Raw genomic sequence first — 23,237 nt, 5'->3', positions numbered from 1 at the left:
CTTCAGCTGTATAGCTCTGTGTTCATGACCGTTTTAATTGGCCTAATAATTTCATCTGTTTTGTGTCCAACTAAATACTTTTACGGTTATCAAAGACATCAAGGAACCGGAATTTTGTCCCGCGTGTATTCTTTTACGGGCTGACAAATCTACTGACGCGAGCGTGACATATACGAGCACCTTCAAATACCATTGGACTAAACCGGGATCGAACCTGACAACTTAGGCTCTGAAAGGCAGCGCTCTACAGTCTGAGCCAATCAGTCCAGCTTGACTGTATTTTTCTAGTCAGATAGCTGTTCGATTTGACTGTACAAATCAACCTTCGGATTAGCGAAATTCTTTAGACGAATCGGAAGCCGAACCTAAAGCCTCCGAATGAGAGGCCGCTCCACTGTATGGGTTCCCTTCTCCTTTCTAAATGTTTTATGATGTCACCATGTATAATACACTCAACCCTCGATGTAGGGTTAAGGCTTCCCGGATAAGTAAAATCGTGGTTAACCCGCAAAAAGTTAAAAATAGAACAGGTGTATTGAAAGTACAGTTCAAATGATAATAAATGATACTATTGTATTGTTTTTTATTAACTTACCCAATATGTTGCAGTAAAATTAGCACTTAGCACAATTTTCGTTGAAACTAATAAGGCAAAGAAAAATATTCAGACTATCTAATTTTACTACTGTTTCTGAAAATAATAATCAGTCATGGTTTTCTGGTTTTGTGCCGAGAAAACCTCTTCTTTACTTTGCTTCTCAAGTTTCTCAAAACAAGTTTTTCGGTGATGAGAACATCATCCTGGCAATATTATCCCGACCCTTTGTAATTCTGTATTGCTGTAACTCCTAACACTCGTGCATTTTTAGTATTTTTGATGTCGCGGTTGAGCCGCAACGCGGTTGATCCGATTACGGTAAATCGAAAGTTGAGTGTATATTCAAATATCATTAGTCTATAGTCTTCCACAATAATTATCTGTTAAACTGAACGTGACAGTCAAACTTCAAATATATGTTCAGAATCAGTTAGACAATTCCGGCTCATTGGCTGAATGGTCAGCATCACAGTCTTCGGTTCAGAGTGTCCCGGGTTCAATTTGCATCCGGGGCGGGGATTTTAGCCGCGTCCTTTGACTCAAAGACTAGGATTTTTTGTTTCAATACAAAAAAAATACACCCCACAACCAAAAACCACCGAACAGGGCAAAATGTGAACCCCAACAGGATGTGGTAAGAGCGGTAAAATGAAGAAGAATCTGTCAGGAAAATAATGTTCATAAAAGTGTATGGTTATATCTGACGAAAAAAGGACACTTTTATCTCGTAGATGATGATGCTTGGATGAGTTCAAAATCATGTATCAATATTTTTTTTTTGTTTTCTACCTGATAACCTGTGCAGTGTGGTGACTGCTGCGATAATTTATAATATTAATGCAACTGATTGAGGAAATATTCGTGTTATCGAGTTATAGATGTTCAACTGTATTCTGTTCGCTTGGAGTTCGCGTTAATGGAAGCAGAGAGATATTCCGAGCTCACATGGGAAAATGACAGACACACTCATCCAGTGTCTTAACGGCCATACAGTTGTAAATATAGCGACAAAGGACAAACCTGCTCTTGGAAGACAAGCTAACTGCTTGCATTGTTCAACTCTGATGAGATTGGGGGCGCCTTTGTGAACGGAGCAAGTAAATCCATGGCGATCCATAATGCTGACGACAAAAGAGGCTTTGTCAGCTATTGAAGTCGCCAGGCCAGGCAGGGTTGTCATAGGAACTGCCACCGGTCTGGTGCTCGGGAGCTCTCCATTACACCACTTCAAAAATAACTAGCAAGTGTGAATGTTGCCTTTACAGTAAACTCCCGATTATTCGAGACAGTAATGTAGAGTATTACATGGATGAGTTAAACATTGTGTATTTATAATTTTAAAACAATACCGTTAGTTTTTCTATCTGGTAATCTGTGCAGTGTGTTGTCCGTTTTGGTAATATTCATTATAGCTAAGATTGGGTTGAAGTTCCTTCACACTCTGTCTCGTCAGTTGAGGAGCTGTCAAATATGAGCGGCAGTAGATGTCTTTAAAGCCAAGCAATGCGGTTAAAACTGTTCTCGCAGCTGTCGTCTTGGTAGGCCACGGCTGTTAATCATCTTCATTGTGTCAAATAGTTTCTTATATTTGTCAACATTTAGCTCATAGTGATAACTCCCTTTACGGACACATTTCAAATACGGACTAATAATCTGTATTTGTCAAGAGAGTTTCTTATATTCTGAACATTTATCTCACAGTGCTATCTCTCCTTACAGACGCTCTTCAAATACGGACAGATGTGTACGTATGTGCTGAAATAATATAACAAATAATTATAAAATCAGGTATATTTTACGGACACGTGTCAGCTTTCGACTACAGACAGAGGTGGGATTTCGAGACTTCCTCCCCCCACTTTTTTTGAATGGGGAGGGCTTTCGGTCTTCTCCGACAATTCAGCCAGCCTCCATTTGTATTCTGTATTTTCTTGTACTTGAGCCACTTTTATATGATATTTAGGACTATTACTGTATGCCATTTTCTACTAATCGTGAATTATCATGATGAAATTAATTTAGACATTTGAAATGAACACAATTCTAATGTTAAGGACGACACACATACCAGAACAAGAGAAATTAACCAATTAAGGTTAAAATTCCGGACCCGGGCCGGAATCGAACATTTCGAGGTCTAACACACGGTATACTGTGTGCTACAAAAATGGAAGGAAAAAAAATATTTTAGGAATCTACAGCAATGTACTGTATCGACAAGAAGACAGTAAGAGTTCCGTCGTATTACTGTAACAGGTAACACTCCAATACCGTTCCCCTGGAAGCGGGTGAATAAAAAATGTCATAAAATGTTGCCTGACTGACAGGTTCGATTCCAGTTACTGTGATCCATTCGAAACATACTATAGTCTAACTTTATCATTTTCTTCACTCACTTATCAATTGCTTGTCTCGAGTAATATGGCATCTAAACGAAGTTATCGAGAGTGTGAAAGAAATAAAGTGAATGCAGTGTTCGTTTGCTTGCAGATAAATTCTATGTGGGAAAAGACACAAGTACACTTTTGCAACAGAAAGACTGCATACTAAAGCAGTGGTGTTCAAACAGTTGTCGCAAGAAAAAATAGATTTAAAGTAATAAATTTCATTTGAAGAGCGAAGTTATTCAGCATGCATGACTTTAAAGTCAAATTGGACATCCTCCTTCCAAATAAAGGACACCTCCGAGAAGTGGAAACATTGTGAAGACCCTTCCTTGTCCGTAAATGGGAGGTTTCACTGCATACATATAACCTGTAGGCCTACCGTCCAGAGATCAATTTAATAATTCAATGCGTGGTCGCCATACTGAAGTTTCACCAAGCCTTTGGTAGCTAGTAATTGCCCTCTTGAGACTGAGTAAACTATATTCCAGTACTTCAACATTTCGTGACAGCTTGGAATAAATCTCAGAATCTTAAAAGGACAGCAGTTTATTATACTGACCACAAAATTACGGCTGTTGTTTGCAAACTCTCATATCTTGGAAATATTTTAGGTAGGCCCGTAAACTGACCTCAGGACAACGCCGACAGAACATAGTTTAAATTTAGGCAGAGATCAATGTCATTTGTTTTTCGAAATACAGTTTACTGATATTCCAATAGAATGTTTCAGACTTGTGCATTGGAGAATATCTGGACTTCACTTCCTCTAATATAGCTGAGATTTCATTATGAATGATTTTCTTGCGTTTCTGTTAGTTTTCTGCTTTTTAAAAAATAGATTGTACCCGTTAGTTTACAAAGAAAAGAAATGTGTTGTGAAAGAGAACTCGTTGTTCTTCACGCACAAACTGTACGTTAAGTAGCTTGAAAAGCACGTTCACAAACCATGCTACTTTTTTACGAGTCACTTCTTTTTGTAGTAGTAATCAGGATGGAACGTTTCATCTGGAAAGCTCATCGAATTTTCCACCTGAACTAATAATTTATTTATTTATTTACTTATTTATTTATTTATTTATTTATTTATTTATTTATTTATTTATTTATTTATTTATTTATTTATTTATTTATTTATCTTATGCTACAATTTAAGCCGTGCACAAATTGAGTAACATTTTAAAAGCAACAAATAATTTCATCATCATCATCATCTGTTTACCCTCCAGGGTCGGTTTTTCCCTCGGACACAGCGAGGGATCCCACCTCTACCGCCTCAAGGGCATTGTCCTGGAGCTTCAGACTCTTGGTCGGGGATACAACTGGGGAGAATGACCAGTACCTCGCCCAGGCGGCCTTACCTGCTATGCTGAACAGGGGCCTTGTGGAGGGATGGGAAGATTGGAAGGGATAGTCAAGGAAGAGGGAAGGAAACGGCCGTGGCCTTATGTTAGGTACCATCCCGGCATTCGCCTGGAGAAGTGGGAAACCACGGAAAACCACTTCCAGGATGGCTGAGGTGGGAATCGAACCCACCTCTACTCAGTTGACCTCCCGAGGCTGAGTGGACCCCGTTCCAGCCCTCATACCACTTTTCAAATTTCGTGGCAGAGCCGGGAATCGAACCCGGGCCTCCGCTAACAACTACATCACAGAGGCGGATAACAAATAATTTACAAAACAGAATAAATATAAAACGTGAAGGTAAAACATAAAGTAAAAATCGAGAGGGATATGTACAATACAGAAAAATAGAAAGAAAAATACAAGAATATAAAACACATAAATGATTTAAAATATAAATACATAATGTCGCTTAAGGATCAAAACCTCGTAACCCACAAAGCTGTTCCTATCCATTATGTTCCTTACGACAGTCCAGCCATTTGTGGATATACAGTCACTCAGAACAATTTACGTTTTGTTCATTTTCCTTTCGTTACGGGTAATGGAAAATGAGCTTTATCATACATTACTGTAAAAATTTATGTCTGCACGACGTATTTACGCACTCTTACAGTATACTGTATGAAAGGTCCATTTTCCTTTATACAGACACATAGCAAAATGAACACAACAGAAGTTGTTCTGATGGACTGCATATCTATAGGGCGTTGGGAGGCGTGACCAGTCATAAGGAAAATAATAGACAGGAAGAGCATTGTGACCTACGAAGGGCGTACTATATTGTTTTACACTTAATTTTTTGTACGTCAGGGTATGGTTCACGTGTAACTATGTCTTGTTCCACCGTTTGGTAGCAGCACACGCACAGGGACCAACGAATGCACTCGTCATAGCCATTTCATAACAACACTGTCAGTGTAGGAGCAGACAACATGGAAAGCAACCGCTAGGGACAGCGCTATACGACTTGGTTCCTATGGAAAGAAGGCGTGACCGCTGCAGAAATTCATCGGCGCTTGGTGGCAGTCTGTGGAGAACATGCGCCCTCGCGCAAATAACAGTTGACTACTGGGTGGAAGGTTGGAAAACAGGGCGCACATCGGTGGGCAAGGGAACCAGTTCTGGAAGGAATGTGACAGTGTCAACACCAGCCAACATTGCCCGGGTAGAACAGGCCATCCAAGGAAACAAATGCATCACATTTATGGAAATAAAGGCAGCCACGGGAATTAGCCGAAACACCCTGCAGCGGATCGAGCACGGCCACTTACAGTTGGGGAAAGTGTCATCCACGTGGGTGCCTAGACTCTTGTCTGCAGATGAAAAGCAGAGGCGTGTGGACGTGTGCAGAGAACTTTTGCAACGCCATGATTAAGATCCAGCCGACTTTATGGCTAGGCTTATGACTGGTGACGGTGATAAGAGACCACTGCTGCCATCGATCAAATGGGATTCAAGGTGCTGCCACACCCACCATACTCTCCCGACTTGGCACCTAGTGATTATTACCTGCTGGGGAACATGAAGAAACCTCTGCGCGGTCGCCCCTTTTTGTGGATTTTGCAGAATTGGACACAGCTGTCAAGGCATGGGTACACAGCACTCCGTAGGAATGGTTTTAGGAAGGTCTGGAGAGACTGACATATCGATGGTAAAAGTGCAGACAGTTACAAAGAGATTATGTTGAGAAGGTGGACGTAACCACTGATGTGTAATGTACTTCATTTTGGTAGGAAAAAAGTGTGAAACAATATAGTACGCCCTTCGTACGAAGTATTGCTTCTTAGGCGTCGATAAATTGACAAATGAAAAATTAAAATTAAATTAGGATGTGCAGTTGTTACAGCCACTGAATAGCGTTTGCTAAAGCTTTCAGAAGGCCGTCGTTAGTTCCACGGAAGGCTCTATAGGGGCATCCCAAGGTGATGTGTCGCATTGTCTGGAATTCTTCACCACAGTCACAGCTTGGAGCAGATCGGATGCCCCAAGAGTGCATCGCTGAGTCACTTCTTCCGTGCCCAGTGCGCACTCTTTAATGGGATCCATACACTCCGCGAGAGATGAAATCCGGACGGGTACTGCGTAGGGTCAAAGAACCATCTCCACTGGTCGGGGGCCTTAGCAGTCCATTCTTCATTCCAAGTTCGCAGTCCATAGTATTTTTCTTTCATCAATTTTTGAGCCAGCAGCAAAGGACCTACAATTCTACGTGGAACTTGACCCACAGGGACATGCTTTTTTTTTTTTTTTTTTTATCTCAGCAACGCTGAATCTGATTTTGTCTCTTTTACAATCGCCATTGCCATATGAAAGAACTGGTATGGCTAGTGTTATGTAACATTGTATTGTGTTTCTCTGGACTAAAGACGGTTTCAATATTTTGTTTATATTGTCAGTGCACCGGCAAAACCTCTTATCCCACAATGTCCTTCCTATTCATCGTTCTCCTTAAGAATGGTCACGCCTCCCAGCCACGTATGGATATGGGCTACAGTACATCAGAACAATTTTTTATTGTGTTCATTTTCCTATGAACCTTATTGAACCGGACTGTAGGAATGTATATTTGCATGTCGTATTTACGCACTTCTAGTGTATAATGCTCGTAAGGTTCATTTTCGTTTACCCACCAGCATAGGAAAACGAACACAACGAAAACTGTTCTGATGGACTGCGTATCCATAGACTATGTGGCTGGGAGGCGTGACCAGTCCTGAGGAGAATAATGGATAGGATGAGCATTGTGTAATACGAGGTTTTGCCGGTCCAGCGACGATACTATCAATGGTTTTGTTCTATTTGTCGATGTTGTTGTCGGTATTTCATATGCAGTAACTATGAAACTAATCCACCTACGCAGCTGCTGACTGCTTCAATGTGATAAAGAACTGATAAAAATAGCATCCAAGTTGTAAAAGTATCAACGTTATATTCGACCTTCCCTAAAGTAAACTGTACCTCTCTTGTGATGCTGTGTCTTCTCTCCCGTATCGTTTTCTTTCCCATGGCGGTGGACAGCCACTGGACGTCCATTCCCGTCCTTGCACTTCATCTTGTTCGAGCTCGCTGGAGCAAAGCGCAGGAGGTGTTTTATTTGGCCTGAAGGAAATGAACCAAGCTAGTATTGTCTGTCGGTCATTCTATCAAACAAAACCTCGATTACAAGGTTGCCAGTAAGAAAAAAGAAAGAACTGCACCTTTGTATTCTTATCTTTATTTGAAATCTATCGCGAATCGTATTGTGTGTCAATACAAAAGTATCTATTTAAAAGTGATTAAGGATTTTTCTTGTTCAAGGTCTAACTATAATGTGTTAAACATTGTACCGCTGCAAGTCTCATACGCACGAATAGAGGTGAAACCTCACGCTAACTAGACCAAAGCCGTAAGCACAAGATTGATGTGTGCCTAACGAGAGGCGGGCTCTTTGTACCTCCTTACAATGTGTATGGTCTTCATTTTATGTCCGCCGCCCTTGTACATAACTACTGCTACATCCATCCCCACCAGACTAATCCCGGAAATCGAATTCCACATTCTTTTTAAAGAAAAATAAAAAATGAAGTAACCAATTAACATTATTCCACTGAGCTCATTATCAACCTTTCGTAAGCAAGCACTTCACATGAAATGTGTGCGAAAATGCCATCAATAATCACAGCCGTGATAAAGAGGATTGAAAAATTAAATTTAAAATAGGGATCAAAACTGATAATTTGTCGCTGCTCGGGCAAAAGGTCTTATCTCATAATGCCTCCCAGCCACGTGTTGATATGCAGTCCATCAAAACAATTTTTTTGGTGTTCATTTTCGTATGCAAAGGTGTAAAGGAAAATGAACTTTGCCGCACAGCACTCTAGAAAAGTTTGTATGACTTATTTGCACGCTCCTACAGTATAATGTACTTAAAGATCACTTTCCTTTACACGTTACCATATGAACATGTCTCATTATTTATTTATTTATTTATTTATTTATTTATTTATTTATATCGATACGGATAGTTTTGGCCTACAGGTACACAAGCTAACTGCCATTTTTTGTTCTCAGACTTTTTCTTTAAATTCTTGCCAAAGATTTCTCAACGTCTTGCTCCTCCTCTGTCTTTCCTCCGCCCATATGTTCCGTAGCTTAGCACGCTGCTTTCAGGGTTACCCCTCAATTCCGCAACTTTCTTTATAAATTCTGATCTGTCGTAAATTTCGTCTGACTTTATGCCCCATCAATCAGATCTTCTACGGCCGCCTGCAGGGATGAGGTTTTAACAGGGTGGTGGCGAAATCATGCTTGAGTTGTAATATCTAGTAATTTTTGTCTTTATTCTCTCTTCCTTTTAGAGTCTTCTATAGGACAATTGGGAAAGTAACACTGGAGAACTTGAGCACTTAACAACAAATGAAACCAATTCAACTTTCCTTTACAGTTCAGCAGCCCTTATACTGATTTATCCCCAGATTTGACAGCCACGATTTTGTTTCTTGGGTATCTCGAAAGTCTTTATATGTCAACAAGCTAATAACATTGAAGGGCTGTGCAACAATACTCGAGCGGAAATGTTGCGTTATAGCCAGAAACTCAAAATACAGTTGTGAAAAGTAGTGCACACAGATTTTATAAGCAAGTAAGTGATGGTTGTGGTAAAAATATTGCCACGTCCTCAAAAATTGAAAAAGTTATATACGTAATAAATTATTCCGATACATGCATATCTCCCAATTTTCTGTGGGTCCATTCTCTTCAGGTGTTGATAAAAGCGAACCTTGTTATTATTATTATTATTATTATTATTATTATTATTATTATTATTATTATTATTATTATTATTATTATTCACCTAATAATATAGCGATAGTTGGTGGATTCATCAAACCTAACTCTGGTAGGAGATACGCCTCTTGGTACATCTAGCCCTACACAAAATCGATTTATACAAAAAAAAACATAACGGTGAAAGTTTAGTAGTAGCGAGATGAGCTTGTCTTCCGCAAAGATTTCAGCTCATTTCTCACTCACACAGTTCAATTTGCGTTTGTTCCGCACATTTTTACGACCTCGCCATCTGATAGACTTTTTTTTGTAAGTGCGGTGAAGACGGAACGTAGATGGAAATGTAGTGATATCAACCCCTATCTTCTTCTTCACTTGAAACATGTTGTTGGACCGTATCGTCGCTAAATAACATCATCTTTGCAATTTAATAATCTCATAATTGATCCGTATAGACTTTACAGTATAGAAATAATTACTTTTCTGCAACACCTTATTCTGATACAATTGATATTTCTACAAGACCTCAGGACCAAGTATTTTATGTATTTTTATTTATTTTTTGGTTATGTTTTGTTTCTTACGATATGACACAGTGTGACCCTTCAAGATCAATTCTTGTTTATATACTTTTAATGTGGTGTTTTCTCTAGATTCCTTTATACAAACTTTATATTCTTTTCAAGACTGAGGAAGGGCCAAAAGGGCCGATATATGTATCTCTAATTGTGTTTCTAATTAAGATTTGTATATTGACTAAGGTGGACTTTTAAATTGCATATTATATTTTAAGTGTTGTTTAATGTTGTGTAATGTAGTGCAGGATTAGCCTCCGTGGCTCAGGCGGCAGCGCGCCGGCCTCTCACCGCTGGATACCGTGGTTCAAATCCCGGTCACTCCATGTGAGATTTGTGCTGGGCAAAGAGGAGGCGGGACAGGTTTTTCTCTGGGTACTCCGGTTTTTCCAGTCATAGTTTATTCCAGAAACACTCTCCACTATAATTTTATTTCATCTGTCAGTCATTAATCATTGTCCCAAAGGAGTGCGACAGGCCTCGGCAGCCGGCACAATTCCTATCCTCGCCGCAAGCTAGGGGCTTCATTCATTCCATCCCTGACCCGGTTATTGACTGGAAAACAGGTTGTAGGTTTTTCATTTCAATGTAGTGCAGGCTGAGGTAGTGAATGTTTTCGCAAAAGTCAACAACACCAAGGCCCAGTTCCTTCAACGGATGTTAACTGTTAACTCTGCCCTTAAGGAGACTTAACACATAATTTAACAAAATGATCGTCTCGTCAAGAATTATTAATTCTAACTAATTGTTAATACTTGCGTTAAATTAACATGGCAGCAGCGCTGTGTTAAAACTCTTAACAGCTGTTGAAGTTTCAAAATGGTAGCATGTAGAAGACGTGTTTGAAAATGTACTGCTGCATTTAGACTCTACAAACTGAAGAAGGCAAAGGACGATCCATACTAAGGAAAACTGACTTTTTATGGTTGTCAGGAAAACGTTTCCTAAAAAAATACCTAATTACCAAAGCCATAATGAACAAGGTGCCAGAAGAAATTGAAAAAGTGTTATTAGAGTTTCCCACAGACTGAAACTTATCAGTGTCTCCAGTGCAGCAGTTGCTTATAATTCTTAGATATTATCATTTAGACTCTTTTCATGTAGAAGACTATGTTAACGAGTGCAAAACAAGAGTGTGTATAATTCTGGAAAGAATTCCTGCTGCCATTACAGCATTAACCAGGCCTTACAGTACTTTCCTCGCAGTAAAATAATGCCCGAAAATAATTCAAGACGTATCAATTATCACATCTTCCCGGTGTTGTAGGAACCTTACATTGCACTCATATAAGAATATATTGAATGTTGTGATCTAACAGCCCATTCTTTCATTCTACAAGCAGACTCGCGTACTTTCAAATTAAAATTTATAACAACATTTGTCTCGCATTCATCATAATAACGCTTTTGTTGCCTCTTACTGTTTACGTCTTAGCGGTCTCTGCTAACCATGGCATATTATAATAATTTCTATCATGTGTGACAAAATACTATCCCAATATACTGCTAGGAGTTCTTTATGTAAAGAAACAAAAGACGCTCGCTGCCAAGCGTGTTCAGAAATCTCACGGAAACGTGTTAATTGCCTTTAACACTTATTTCGTAACAAATATTGGCAATGTGTTCCTGAAACAGGGCACCTTCAACCGAACTATTAAATTAATAAGAATTGTTCAATTGTTAAGTATTTAACAGAGAGTTGGAGAAACTAGACCTAAACGCACGTGGTTAGGCTACGTTTAAATTGAAGTCTCTGAGTCAGAGGGTAGATTCCCCTTTTTTCTCCACTCAGACCTACTCCTCTCACAGGTACTATCTATTTACTCGGTGAGCGTGCGACAGCATGTTGAATGACGAAAGGAGTAACACAAAAAAATCGCTAAATGAAAGGAGTGGACTCACCTGCTCGAAGAGCGTCCATGGGCACAGACGGGTAAGGGATGGAGTAGGGGTAGCCCTCTTTACGGAGCGTCTTGGGCTTCCTGCGAGGGCGGTACTTGTAGTCAGGGTGCTCCTTCATGTGCATAGCCCGGAGCCTCTTGGCCTCGTCTATGAAGGGCCTCTTCTCGTCCTCTGTCAGCAACTTCCACTCGGCACCTGCCACATATTAAAGAGTCTTAAAAACACTAAACAACTGTTTACCGCATCATCATTCTTTACCACAATGAGAATATAAGAAATTTACTACTTGGCATGTACAATGACCATTGTCTTTGAAAATGTTATCCAAAGACTCCATCAGAATTAACCAGGGAATTCAACCTATTAAGGGAAGTCAAGACTGAGATTTGGAACTTCTACAATTTATCACTTACTACAACCAAACTTCAAACACAAGTATATATTAATAAGATACAGCACCACACGAAATTTGAAATTGATTAGTTAATTTGTTGCAAAGTTATTAACAAATATTGTTTCTTTTTAATATGTTGCATGAAAAATGCTCCTTGCGAGACAGTTTTAATTATTTTTGGATTAAAATTTGGCAGAGTTGTCAAAAATACTCAATAACTCTGGGTTTTGTAGTCAAGTATAAACTATTGTAGATATAAGTGTTTCAATTTTTCTATATTCAGACAATAGGCAACACTCTAGTTTGGTGCTATTCATCGTCATCATCAACGTCCCACTACAGTCGCCCGGGTGTGGTTTTTGGTGCTGTTATAGTACTGCCAAGAGTATTTATATCTACACTGCATCATAAATCTCTGGAATGTGTGATACTAATTATTACTTCATACATCAGCGTGCGACAGAAGCTTTTATTTTTAAATTAACGGAAAAATTGAAAATCGTCTGCATTAATGTTCTATTATTATTATTATTATTATTATTATTATTATTATTATTATTATTATTATTATTATTATTATTATTATTATTATTATTATTATTCACCAGATACTCTAGAAAATTCTTAAGAAGGATAATAACTAATTGATAGTGCTAGTGGTAAATATATCTCAATATTGAAACCAGTTACAACTGACAAAACTATTTTACATAGGTGATCACTAGAGCCCGGAATGTACAACGTATGTAATTACATATTCTGTTCCCATATATTTTGCTGCAAGAAAAGATAAAATGTCGGTGAATCGCGCTAATAGGGCCATCATTCCTGGAGTTTAAAGTAACATATTTTTACATATTTCGATGCATAATAAATATTTTGATAAATACCGTATTTACGCGAATAATCCCCCATATTAAAAAAATTGAGGCACGAAATTGAGGTGCGGGTTTTATTGCGTCGAGCATGGCAAGTTTTCGATTTTGGATGTACAGTTATACCTTGTGTAACCGCAGATGGAAGATAACAATTTAGATTTTTAATTTAAAACTGCATTTACATTTTTTAAATAATTAGTATTTTATAGATTAATTTAAATTCAAAATTTCTCCATGTCACGACAGAAAGCGTCCTCCGGAACGTGCAGGGGTAGCTTTCCGCACTTTCTTTCACGTTGGTGTATCGACAGTGTGTTTGATAGTTGTTAAATGAAATCGCAGTTCTTTTGTATTCAGCATTTTAAGGGTGCGGAGAAGCAGAATCCGCGTACACTGGCGATACCGACAGTTGACGAAAAGGGTGACTAATAATTATAATCAACACGTACGGAACGAACAATACGGTTAGTGTCAATGAAAATTCATTGTTTTTTATGCCTAGCCAAAATGGGCGTTTCTAAAGAAGATGTGGTCACTGTACTGTGTTGCAATGCAGACGGAAGCGAAAGACTTCCTCCACTTGTCATAGGAAAGCTCGATAAGCCACGATGTTTTAAGGGCGTCGGGTACTTTCCGTGCAAGTACAAGGCATCTAAAAACGCGAACAATGCAGTAATCCAAAAAATAAAGCGCTTGCACAGGGGAGCCTGCATAACTTGCCCTCGTCTTTGAATCGTGTTTCTTTCTTTCTTTCGTTGCGAGAGGTTGTATTTGCCACTGAGTTGTCCAAGTGCATTATTTGAATACTATAAATACACCTTGTTTGATACATTTTGGATTTTTTTCCACGGAATTTGAAGGTTTTAAACTCTAAATCAATGTCATTTGCATGCGGTTACGGGTCTTGAATATAATGTGATGCGGCAAGGGTTGGCATTTCTGAAGCACGAGTTGGCAGTTAATTCGAAATCATGTAATTCGAAGTCAGAGTTTTGTGTCCTAAACAGTTCGAATTAACGAAGTTTTGCTGTATCGTGTTAGCCGGTGTGTTTGCTTCAAGTGTTTACATTTCACGAAAAGAATTATCCACCACCGGTCGTGTTAATATCCGAGTAACAAGAGACCACGTTTGAAAAGTGTTTTAGACGTGGAGTGTAATTTAGGAGAGGATTGTAGTGATGCAAGAGACAAGGAATCTTCCGATCTACAGGGAATAGAGCCTATTACAATTTCAGATTAATGAAATACCTAGGCCTACTTAGTAATTTGCATAGCAAATACATTTTATAGCAGTTATAATGTATTTTTATCATCTCAAATATGTTCAGGCATATCAGCTACATCCGTAAATTTACACGCTCATATTAGCGTAAAGACCACGTGGACCTCGCGGAGTGATATGAAATGTTTGTTTATGCCTATTTTACTCCTTCGATGGAATGGGTTTTAGTTTATTTCAAATTTTTAAATGAACCTTCCTAAACTTAGGGTGCGGGGATTATTCGGCGGCGGAGATTATTCGCGTCCGTACGGTAGTATAGCCTATATTTTAAATATTTTGAAGGATATAGCGCATGTGAAAGAAAACAATTATTTTTCACTAATTTTACATCGACTTAACATTTTAATTAAACATTTGAAAATAGTTTTAAAAGTCGGCGCATCTCTAACATCTAAAAAGAATTTAATAATTTAAAATTATGTATTTTGTCGCAACTCACACACCACTCATAACACTATACTCCACCACAGTAACACGCAGTTACCTACACATGGCAGATGACGCCCACCCTCATCGGAAGGTCTGCCTTACAAGGGCTGCACTCGGCTAGAAATAGAACCACGAAATTATTATTATAGGTATTCTGTCAAAGAATCACATCCCTTAGCTATGTTGATGGTGCAAGTTTTGAGTGTCTTGAGCTGTGTCTATCAATAGTCCCTTGCACACACTTTGTCACATTGTTCTTCCCTCAGATTTAGTGACTCTTCTGTTGTTATCCTTTCCTCAATCCATAGTTTAATGTCATATGTAAAAAGCGCCTTTTCTCTTTCTTTCTTTCTTTCTTTCTTTTTTCTTTCTTTCTTTCTTTTTTCTTTCTTTCTTTCTTTCTTTCTTTCTTTCTTTCTTCCTTTCATTCTTTGTTTTATTCTTTCTCTTTCGGATATTGCCAGTGCTTCACTTCCACAAAGGGCTACACTCCGTACAAAAGTTTTCAAAAACATTTTTCTAATAAGCATATCTGTGTTTCATGAGATGAAATTTCTGCTCTCGAAATACGGATCTTCCTTGCTTGAGCAAGCCTACAATTAAACATTTATTTGCCAGAAAACTTGAAATACGTGCCAGTGACTTCATGCGGAGCTGAAAGGTCTTTTTTCTACATAGAAGAACACCCTAACAGATAGAAGGCATCACAGAAAATTTGAAAAAATATTATTTAGTTATTAATTGCCCCTCAAAATGAAAATCACAGGTTGAATAACATCTGCAACTTTAACTTTTTTCGGTTTTGTTTCCTTTTCTGTGTACAAGAATACATCGAATAAAGCTTAGATATTAAGTTACATATGTTTTATTTATTACATATTTAACTACATATTTTGTCAATTTTACCTACATATTTATGTACATATTTCTCATTTTTATATTACATATAATCCGGGCTCTACTGATCACTCATTGAGTTAACAAAGCACAATATATTACAATATTTTGCTATAGATGTGGAGTACAGATTTTTGCCCTTCTGATTTTGCATTTTCTTCACATAAACAGAGGTATATTGAGACATATAAATACTTACAACTAATTTAATTGGTCCAAAGCCGTTACACAGATGTTCATATTAAATGTTGTCATTTCACCAGTGACTCTAAAACCTATTTCTGTTTCCACTACAACCCTGCTTTCATACTAAAGAATTCAAATTACTGCTTTTCAGGATTTTTCTTAAAGAGGACTGAAATTCCAAAATTTCAAAGAATAATCTAAAACTGCCTTACCCACCTACCGTTTGGTCACAGCTATGCCTTTAAACTGCGGCCTCTTCTTTGTGATACAATGTATAAATCAGTCTGTAAAAACAGCCGTGACGGGATATGATTTACACATCAGCATAGGCTCTAACATGGCCTGACAAGGGCACTATAAGAGTGTTTACAATTGATGACGACTTTCTTTATGCGAGGAAACAAATGTTGTACTGATTATTATTTATCTGCGTAGCCAATGCCGTGATGGAATTATATATTGTCCATTAATATATTCTGTCGGGAGCATGGGGCAGCCATTCTCTCCATAACCCGTCTGTCCGGTCACCAGACATTCCTTTCTCCATCTGATTTCATTTGTACCATCTTTCTTCCTATATCTAAATTACATAGGTTCAAAACATTTCCATTTTGGGAAGAATCCTCCAGTCAGCCGATGCTTCTTCGATGTTTTCAATCACAGATTACTTTCTGTGCTTATTTATTTAGCGTACAGCTACACCAAAAAAGTTAACATTTATAATTATCTCGTAATTACATACTGATATCCAGGTCACGAATGTAGTCAATTGATCCCTCCGTCATAACCAGGAACTCTGCTGGATCACCAGGGAAAGCTCTCAGAGGACATTCTTGGACTACATGGTGACTACTGGTAAGACCCCCAACTAGAGTATGCTTCCTGTCCATGGAACCCTCACCAGGATTACTTGATTCAAGAACTGGAAAAAATTCCCAAGAAAAGCAGCTCGATTTGTTCTGGGTGATTTGCGACAAAAGAGGAATGTTACGAAAATTTTGCAAAGTTCAGGCTGTGAAGACTTGGGAGAAAGGAGACGAGTTGCTCGACTAAGTGGTATGTTCCGAGCTGTAAGTTGAGACATGGCATGGAATGATACTAGTAGATAAATAATTTTGAGTGGCGTTTTTAAAAGTAGGAAATATCACAATATGAAGATAAAGTTGGAATTCAAGGGAACAAATTGGGGCAATAATTCGTTTATAGGAAGTAGAGTTAGGGATTGGAATAATTTACCAAGGGAGATATTCAATAAATTTCCAAATTCTTTGCAATGATACTAGATAAGGAAATAGGGAAACTGCCATCTGGGCGACAGACCTAACAGCAGATCAATGTTGATTTACTGAACAGTCTGCTTTCCAACGCCACAGTCACAACTTGGAGAAGTTATTTACTTCCACTTGTGCAGGAAATCGGCACACTTGCTAGTGTTGGTTAAGAAACGACCAGATCTTGCGTGGCAATTGTGTGGCTCGGAAAATATTCACGGTATCTTAAGTTGTTCCGTAGAAGCATTAATCTCTCATGTCTGTCTCCAGCAGTAATCAGTATTAAACCCGTTGTCAACTAACATCCTTGCAGTTTCCAGGGGTGGGTGACGAGAGCGAAGCTTTCCTTTACTCATGGTTGAGATGTCTGCGTGAACAAGGAGGTGAGGATTTTTCTGTAGATTTTTGTACTCTCGTACCAGTACACTTTCTCTCCCCATAGAATGAGGTGGTATATGGCTAAGTATGGGTAGCCAGAAAGTAGGTGTAGGTCTGATTGAGCCTGTTATAAGACTCAAGGTATGGTTGACCTGTGTGTCATTAAGTCGTGTGTATTATTCATCCAAGATGGTGTCCGGCTCCGTAGTTGAATGGTTAGCGTGCTGGCCTTCGGTCACAGGGGTTCTGGGTTCGATTCCCGGCAGGGTAGGGAATTTTAACCATAAGTGGTTAATTCTGCTGACATTGTGGCTGGGTGTATGTGTCGTCTTCATCATCATTTCATCCTCATCACGGCGCGCAGGTGGCACACGGGCGTTAAATCAAAAGACCTGCACCTGGCGAGCCGAACTTGTCCTCAGACACTCCCGGCACTAAAAGCCATACGCCATTTCATTTCATTTTTCATCCAAGCTGGAGAGCATTATTCCGCAGCAGGGTAAACCAACCCCAGAGCTGAAGTACGGAGTGTCGATGCACAGGATCCCGATGATGTGCCATACCCTCTGAGCAAAGTGGATTTGAGACAGTAACAGCAATAGACACAAACCCGTACGTCTCAACTAACCAAAGTTTTACCGCTCCATCCTTATTAGCAAATGTAAACGCTCCAATAAACGCTCCACTCTAGTTTTCCCTTCAAATATAGAAGAAATAAAACAAAGCATAAGTTCCTGTAGTCACGCTAAACGTCTCGTTACTAGGGATTTAGCCGCCACGGTCGCTATACGCTTGCTCTCAGTGTTTGAATCTGAAGATGATAGCAAGGATGTAACACTCTCCAATTAAGTTTATTTGTATTATACGTTTTCCTTGCGTGCAAATGTGTGGGACCAACTCTCAATATCGTATCGCGGTCATGAGCGGACTGGATCACCAAGTATACTGCTACCATGATAATTTAATCGGAAACAAATATATTATGTACTTGCATGTTACAAGGAGTGACATGATATATTCTCAGGCAGTAAATACCTCCGTCAACTACGCCTTTCCGATACTGAAGACTGAAGTGGAGATGTACAAAACGTGATTTTTAGAGCAATAACCCTTGTTGAGTCTCTTATTTGCCACTCAGAGCTCAGGTCCTCGCCACTCGCCTCGCTCGTAGTTGTCTACTATCCTTTCACTCACACATTCACCACCCTGCGCCTAGGGAAACCACTTAGAACTCTGACCAGAAAGGTTCGGTCATCTTAAATTCAGTACTGCATGAACTGTATCAACAAACTGTCGCTGTTCGGGCAAAAGGACATATCTCACAATGTTATTTCTATCCATTAGTTTCCTTAAGACTGGTCACGCCTCCCTGCTACATATTGATATGCACTCCATCACAACAATTTTCGTTATGCTCATTTTCGTACGGCAGCGTGTAAAGGAAAATGAACCTTAAGTACATGATACTGTAGGTGTAAATAAGTCATGCAAACATACCTTCCTAGAGTCCGGTACGGTAAGGTTCATTTTCCTTTACACGTCCGCATAGGAAAATGTACACAACGAATATTGTTCTGAGGGACTGCATAGCGGTATGTGGCTGGGAGGCGTGACCAGTCTTCAGGAAAATAATGGATAGGCAGAGCATTGTTAGATATGACCTTTTGCCCGAACAGCGACGAAATGTTCGTTCTAAGTGATGCATGTGCTGCGGGTTAGAATTTCTCCCCTCAACATTGTCACATAGCGGTATTTCCAGACGCAAAGACGATATTGCCGTAACTCTCATACGTGAAAGTGTTTTTTTCCTAATGTAAGTCACGAAGCCTAATCTATGCAAACTTCGAGGCTTCGGTTCGTGTAAACGGCCCAAATATCTCCATACCAAATTAATATTGAAATATTACTGGAAAGGAAACCGAAGGACATTAATGTTTACAATTGGCTTTACGTCACACCCACACACATAGGTCTTATGATGACGATGTGATAGAAAAGTCTTAGGAGTAGGAAGGAAGTGACCGCGACCTTAATGAAGGTACAGCCCCAGCATTTGTCTGGTGCGAAAATGGGAAACCTCCGAAAACCAACTTCAGGGCTGTCGACAGTGGGGTTCGAACCCACTACCTCCCGGATGTGAGCTTACAGCTGCGCGCGCATTACCACGGGGCCAACTGGCCCAGTATTAAAATCTGAGCACAAGTCCACTGTTTTCCCCACTTAGTACACCAGTAATGAAAATGTGGTAATTACGTCTGTCATTATACTTATTATTGTATTATCGTTTTGTTTTAATGTCTTTAGCAGTAACTGCATCATTATTTTTCATTAATCAATTTCAATCAATCACTACTGAACTACATTTAGGGTAGTCGTCCAAGTGGCAGATTCCCTATCTGTTGTTTTCCTTGCATTTTCTTAAATGATTTCAAAGATATTGGAAATTTATTGAACATCTCCCTTGGTAAGTTATTCCAATCCCTAACTCCCATTCCTATAAACGAATATTTGCTCCAATATGTCCTCTTGGATTCCAACTTCATATTGTGATCTTTCCTACTTTTAAAGACACCACTGAAACTTATTCGTCTACTAATGTCATTCCACGCCATCTCTCCTCTGACATCTTGGAATATACCACTTAGTCGAGCAACTCGTCTTCTTTCTCCCAAGTCTTCCCAGCCCTAACTTTGCAACATTTTTATAACACTGCTCTTTTGTCGGAAATCAGCCAGAACAAATCGAGCTGCTTTTCTTTGGATTTTTGCCAGTTCTTGAATCAAGATGTAAGCGGTAGCTGTAACTACACGCCTTAGAGTTAATGATATTTTAGAAACTGAATTTAGTTTTAAGTTGAACACTGAAATGCATCTACAACTTAGCACGTAGCCTAATGTGTAAATAAATAAGCTCGTACAAATATTAAGGATTTTGCATTATTTTAATATCAGAACATCAAACGTGTCCGTTACAAACGCGCTGCCACGAGCCGTCGTACTACAGTTGCTTTGACAGTTTTGTAGATAAGACTGCTTCTCTACCAGGCTCCGTACCTCGTGGTGGTTCCGAGCACACAGTGAGAGCTGCTTTTATGCGAATCCCTAAATTTGGGTGACATCAAAACTACCTGGAATGAATATTACCCCCGAAAGGAAGAACCATATCCCGCTACTATTAGGAGACATGATAGGAAAATCTACTAGTAGGTGTACTTAGAGCCTTGAACTCTCTTGTGAGAAGACTTTGTCTATCACTGTATTTTGCTGCTTGTTTTAATCCTAAAGTAAACACATATTAACCTAGAATACGAATAACCCTGACACTTCTTGCATTCCAAATGCCTGGCAGTAAATTATCTGCGGAACTTTAACAGGAAATGCTTCCGCTATTACGTAAGTTTATCAGGTATTTCACTGATAAGCTTAGTATTGTACAAAGGTAGAGAACTGGACGTAGTAAACAGAATAGAATTCCCGCATCAGAGCTGTCAAATACTTACGTCTAGAAATACGTCGAGACACTGTGGCCTTTACAGCGTCGCCATCGGTCTATCATCGCTGTATTTCCAGAATTACACTGAGTCTAAGCGATGAAGGTTTAAAATTACTCCACCATCTCCGATTTCACTAACAATTTGTATCACAGTATCGTTCTATATCCATTACTCATCACCCAACAGATGTGTGACAGATCTCACCAGTCTAGATTTTAGTACCTCGGCGGTGAACAGGATATCAAAACTTTTAATTCTAATCAGGGAAGTCCTCGTTAAATTCCAATTATATGGGCTCGGTAATACAAGTGGATTTGACCCAGTTTTACGGTCAGATGCCCTCCCTAACGCTAGCCCTATGAAGGTGTCGCTGTTGAGGTTGGCAGTATGGTGTGTTGTACGAATATGAAGTGGTGTGATTTAAGAGGAACTTATTAAACACCCAGACTCAGAAATAGGTGAATTAATCAGACGCGGGTAAAATCACCGGCCCGCCGGGAATCGATCCCCGGACCCTCTGATCCAAAGGTTAAAGATTCTGGCGCTTTCCTACTTAAACTGCACAAAAAGAGAATTCTCAAGGTAAAGTTCACAAGATTTGACAACCGTCTGAGCCACTCAGCCCGGCAGTATTGAAGACCAAATAAATCTGATTGTCACTGTGAACTCTAAAAATTAAAGCTGTCAGACCTCGAAATAAAAGTAAAAATTTCCAGGTATGTCCGTTTACTTAGAAATCCAATTCCATTAATAGCCCTTAACTTACCCACGCCAAAAGAAGAAGATCTGTAGATGATAAGGTAAAATGATGTCTCATTACCTCGTGGTGTTGTGATGAAAGATTGGGGTTTCGGATATGGTACCTGCTGTGACTGTGGTACAGAAGAACAAATGAAGGCACACACTGTGGAGAACTACTCACTCCGAGTTCTCGGAGATGGTTTGGAGACTTCACAGTGAGGCACTAAATGCACAAATTGGGTTGTCAAAACTTGATATTAGTCACTAACTGTGTATTTGTTTTTAACTTCATACTCGTTGTATATATTTACTTTATATACGCTAGAGTATGTACTCGTCGAACCATACAATAATAATAATAATAATAATAATAATAATAATAATAATAATAATAATAATAATAATAATTGTCTTGCTGTAAGAGTAGCGTAAGTCGTAATCCATGTGTAACCGTAATAGTGAAAGAAACATTCTGACAGATAGAGCTGGAGGGGGGAAGCATTGCACGAGCCATTGCACGGTGTTGCCACATTTCTGCATTCCTTTCTCCTCCCCTACGCTTTCGCCTCACTTGTTCGTTCTTTCAGAAGTGAGAGGTTTGGCAACTCCGAGCAACGCGCTCCGGCCAGCAGGCTTTTCTCCATGGCAACCGCCGTGGGTCCGCCCCCATTTCCAAGGCAACCATACCCCCTACTCCCTTCTTCGCACCCAAGCAGGCAGTAAACGGACTTCCTTGCACAAGGACCTAACAGAAATAGGTGTCAAGGAGGAAGAGATAATAAAAGACAGAATAACATTTAGGAAAGGGTTGCGGGGATGAGGAATGCACCGGAAAGCCACTGAATATCTCGAGGAAAGAGCGAGAAACAAGCCAAAAAATTAAGGATCAAAGGGCAAAGAGAAATGCATTCAGAAGGACGGGTAGATTTTGTAAGTTAAGTGTGGCCCACAGATGGCCCTATCGACGAATGGATAATAATAATAATAATAATAATAATAATAATAATAATAATAATAATAATAATAATAATAATAATAATGGTGCTATCTGCTTGCAGGAGGTTGACGGCCATCACGGTGCAATTTCTATTTTGTATTTCGTGTATCGGAGTCCCCCTATCTTCGATGTTCGACTCCCAGGATAATCTTCTCCGTCCATGACCACGTGTACCTTCTACGTTGCCTTCCACGAACAGTTGTATCAGGCTGTAGCCGTCATTCAAATGATGTGATGAAATAATCTGATTTCCTGTGTTTTACGAGGGTTATGAATTTATCCTGCTGTCATTTCTTGATACATTACTTTTGCATCCACCTCTTGGTATAGGCCAGAGCAAAGTGTAGCTTCCCCCGAAGACCCAGTCTCATCCATGGCTGTGACAATATGAAAGATGCTGGGGTATGGGTGGTGCTGAGTAATGGCATTCAGAGTACAACCAGTACATCTGAGTGTTATGAAAGGTGTTACTCATAGGATCAGTCGGGCTACAGTAGCACTGCCTGGCCCTGTGAGGAAAGCAATGGCAAACTACCTCACTCCTCATCTTGACTAGTACGCCTCATTTTGGTACTGCCGTTGGTTTTCTGGTTTTCCTGTAACTGCATAGCCTTTGGTGGTGTTATTTTAGGATCCAACCAGCCTCTGGGCTGTTGAC

At 39.4% G+C, this 23,237-nt stretch overlaps 1 protein-coding gene across 1 annotated transcript in view; it reads right to left on the bottom strand.

The window, feature by feature from the left end:
- LOC136874233 (transcription factor Sox-3) overlaps window positions 1-23,237 on the bottom strand; it is a 423,434-nt gene that overhangs the window by 176,454 nt on the left and 223,743 nt on the right. The window contains exon 4 of the mRNA XM_067147869.2: window positions 11,634-11,828. Within this exon, the coding sequence (XP_067003970.1) occupies window positions 11,634-11,828 (195 nt within the window). The remainder of the gene's footprint in view (window positions 1-11,633; window positions 11,829-23,237) is intronic.

This window comes from Anabrus simplex, chromosome 1, assembly GCF_040414725.1.
Source record: "Anabrus simplex isolate iqAnaSimp1 chromosome 1, ASM4041472v1, whole genome shotgun sequence".
Taxonomy (NCBI): domain Eukaryota; kingdom Metazoa; phylum Arthropoda; class Insecta; order Orthoptera; family Tettigoniidae; genus Anabrus; species Anabrus simplex.
This window is presented reverse-complemented; position numbering and strand designations above follow the sequence as displayed.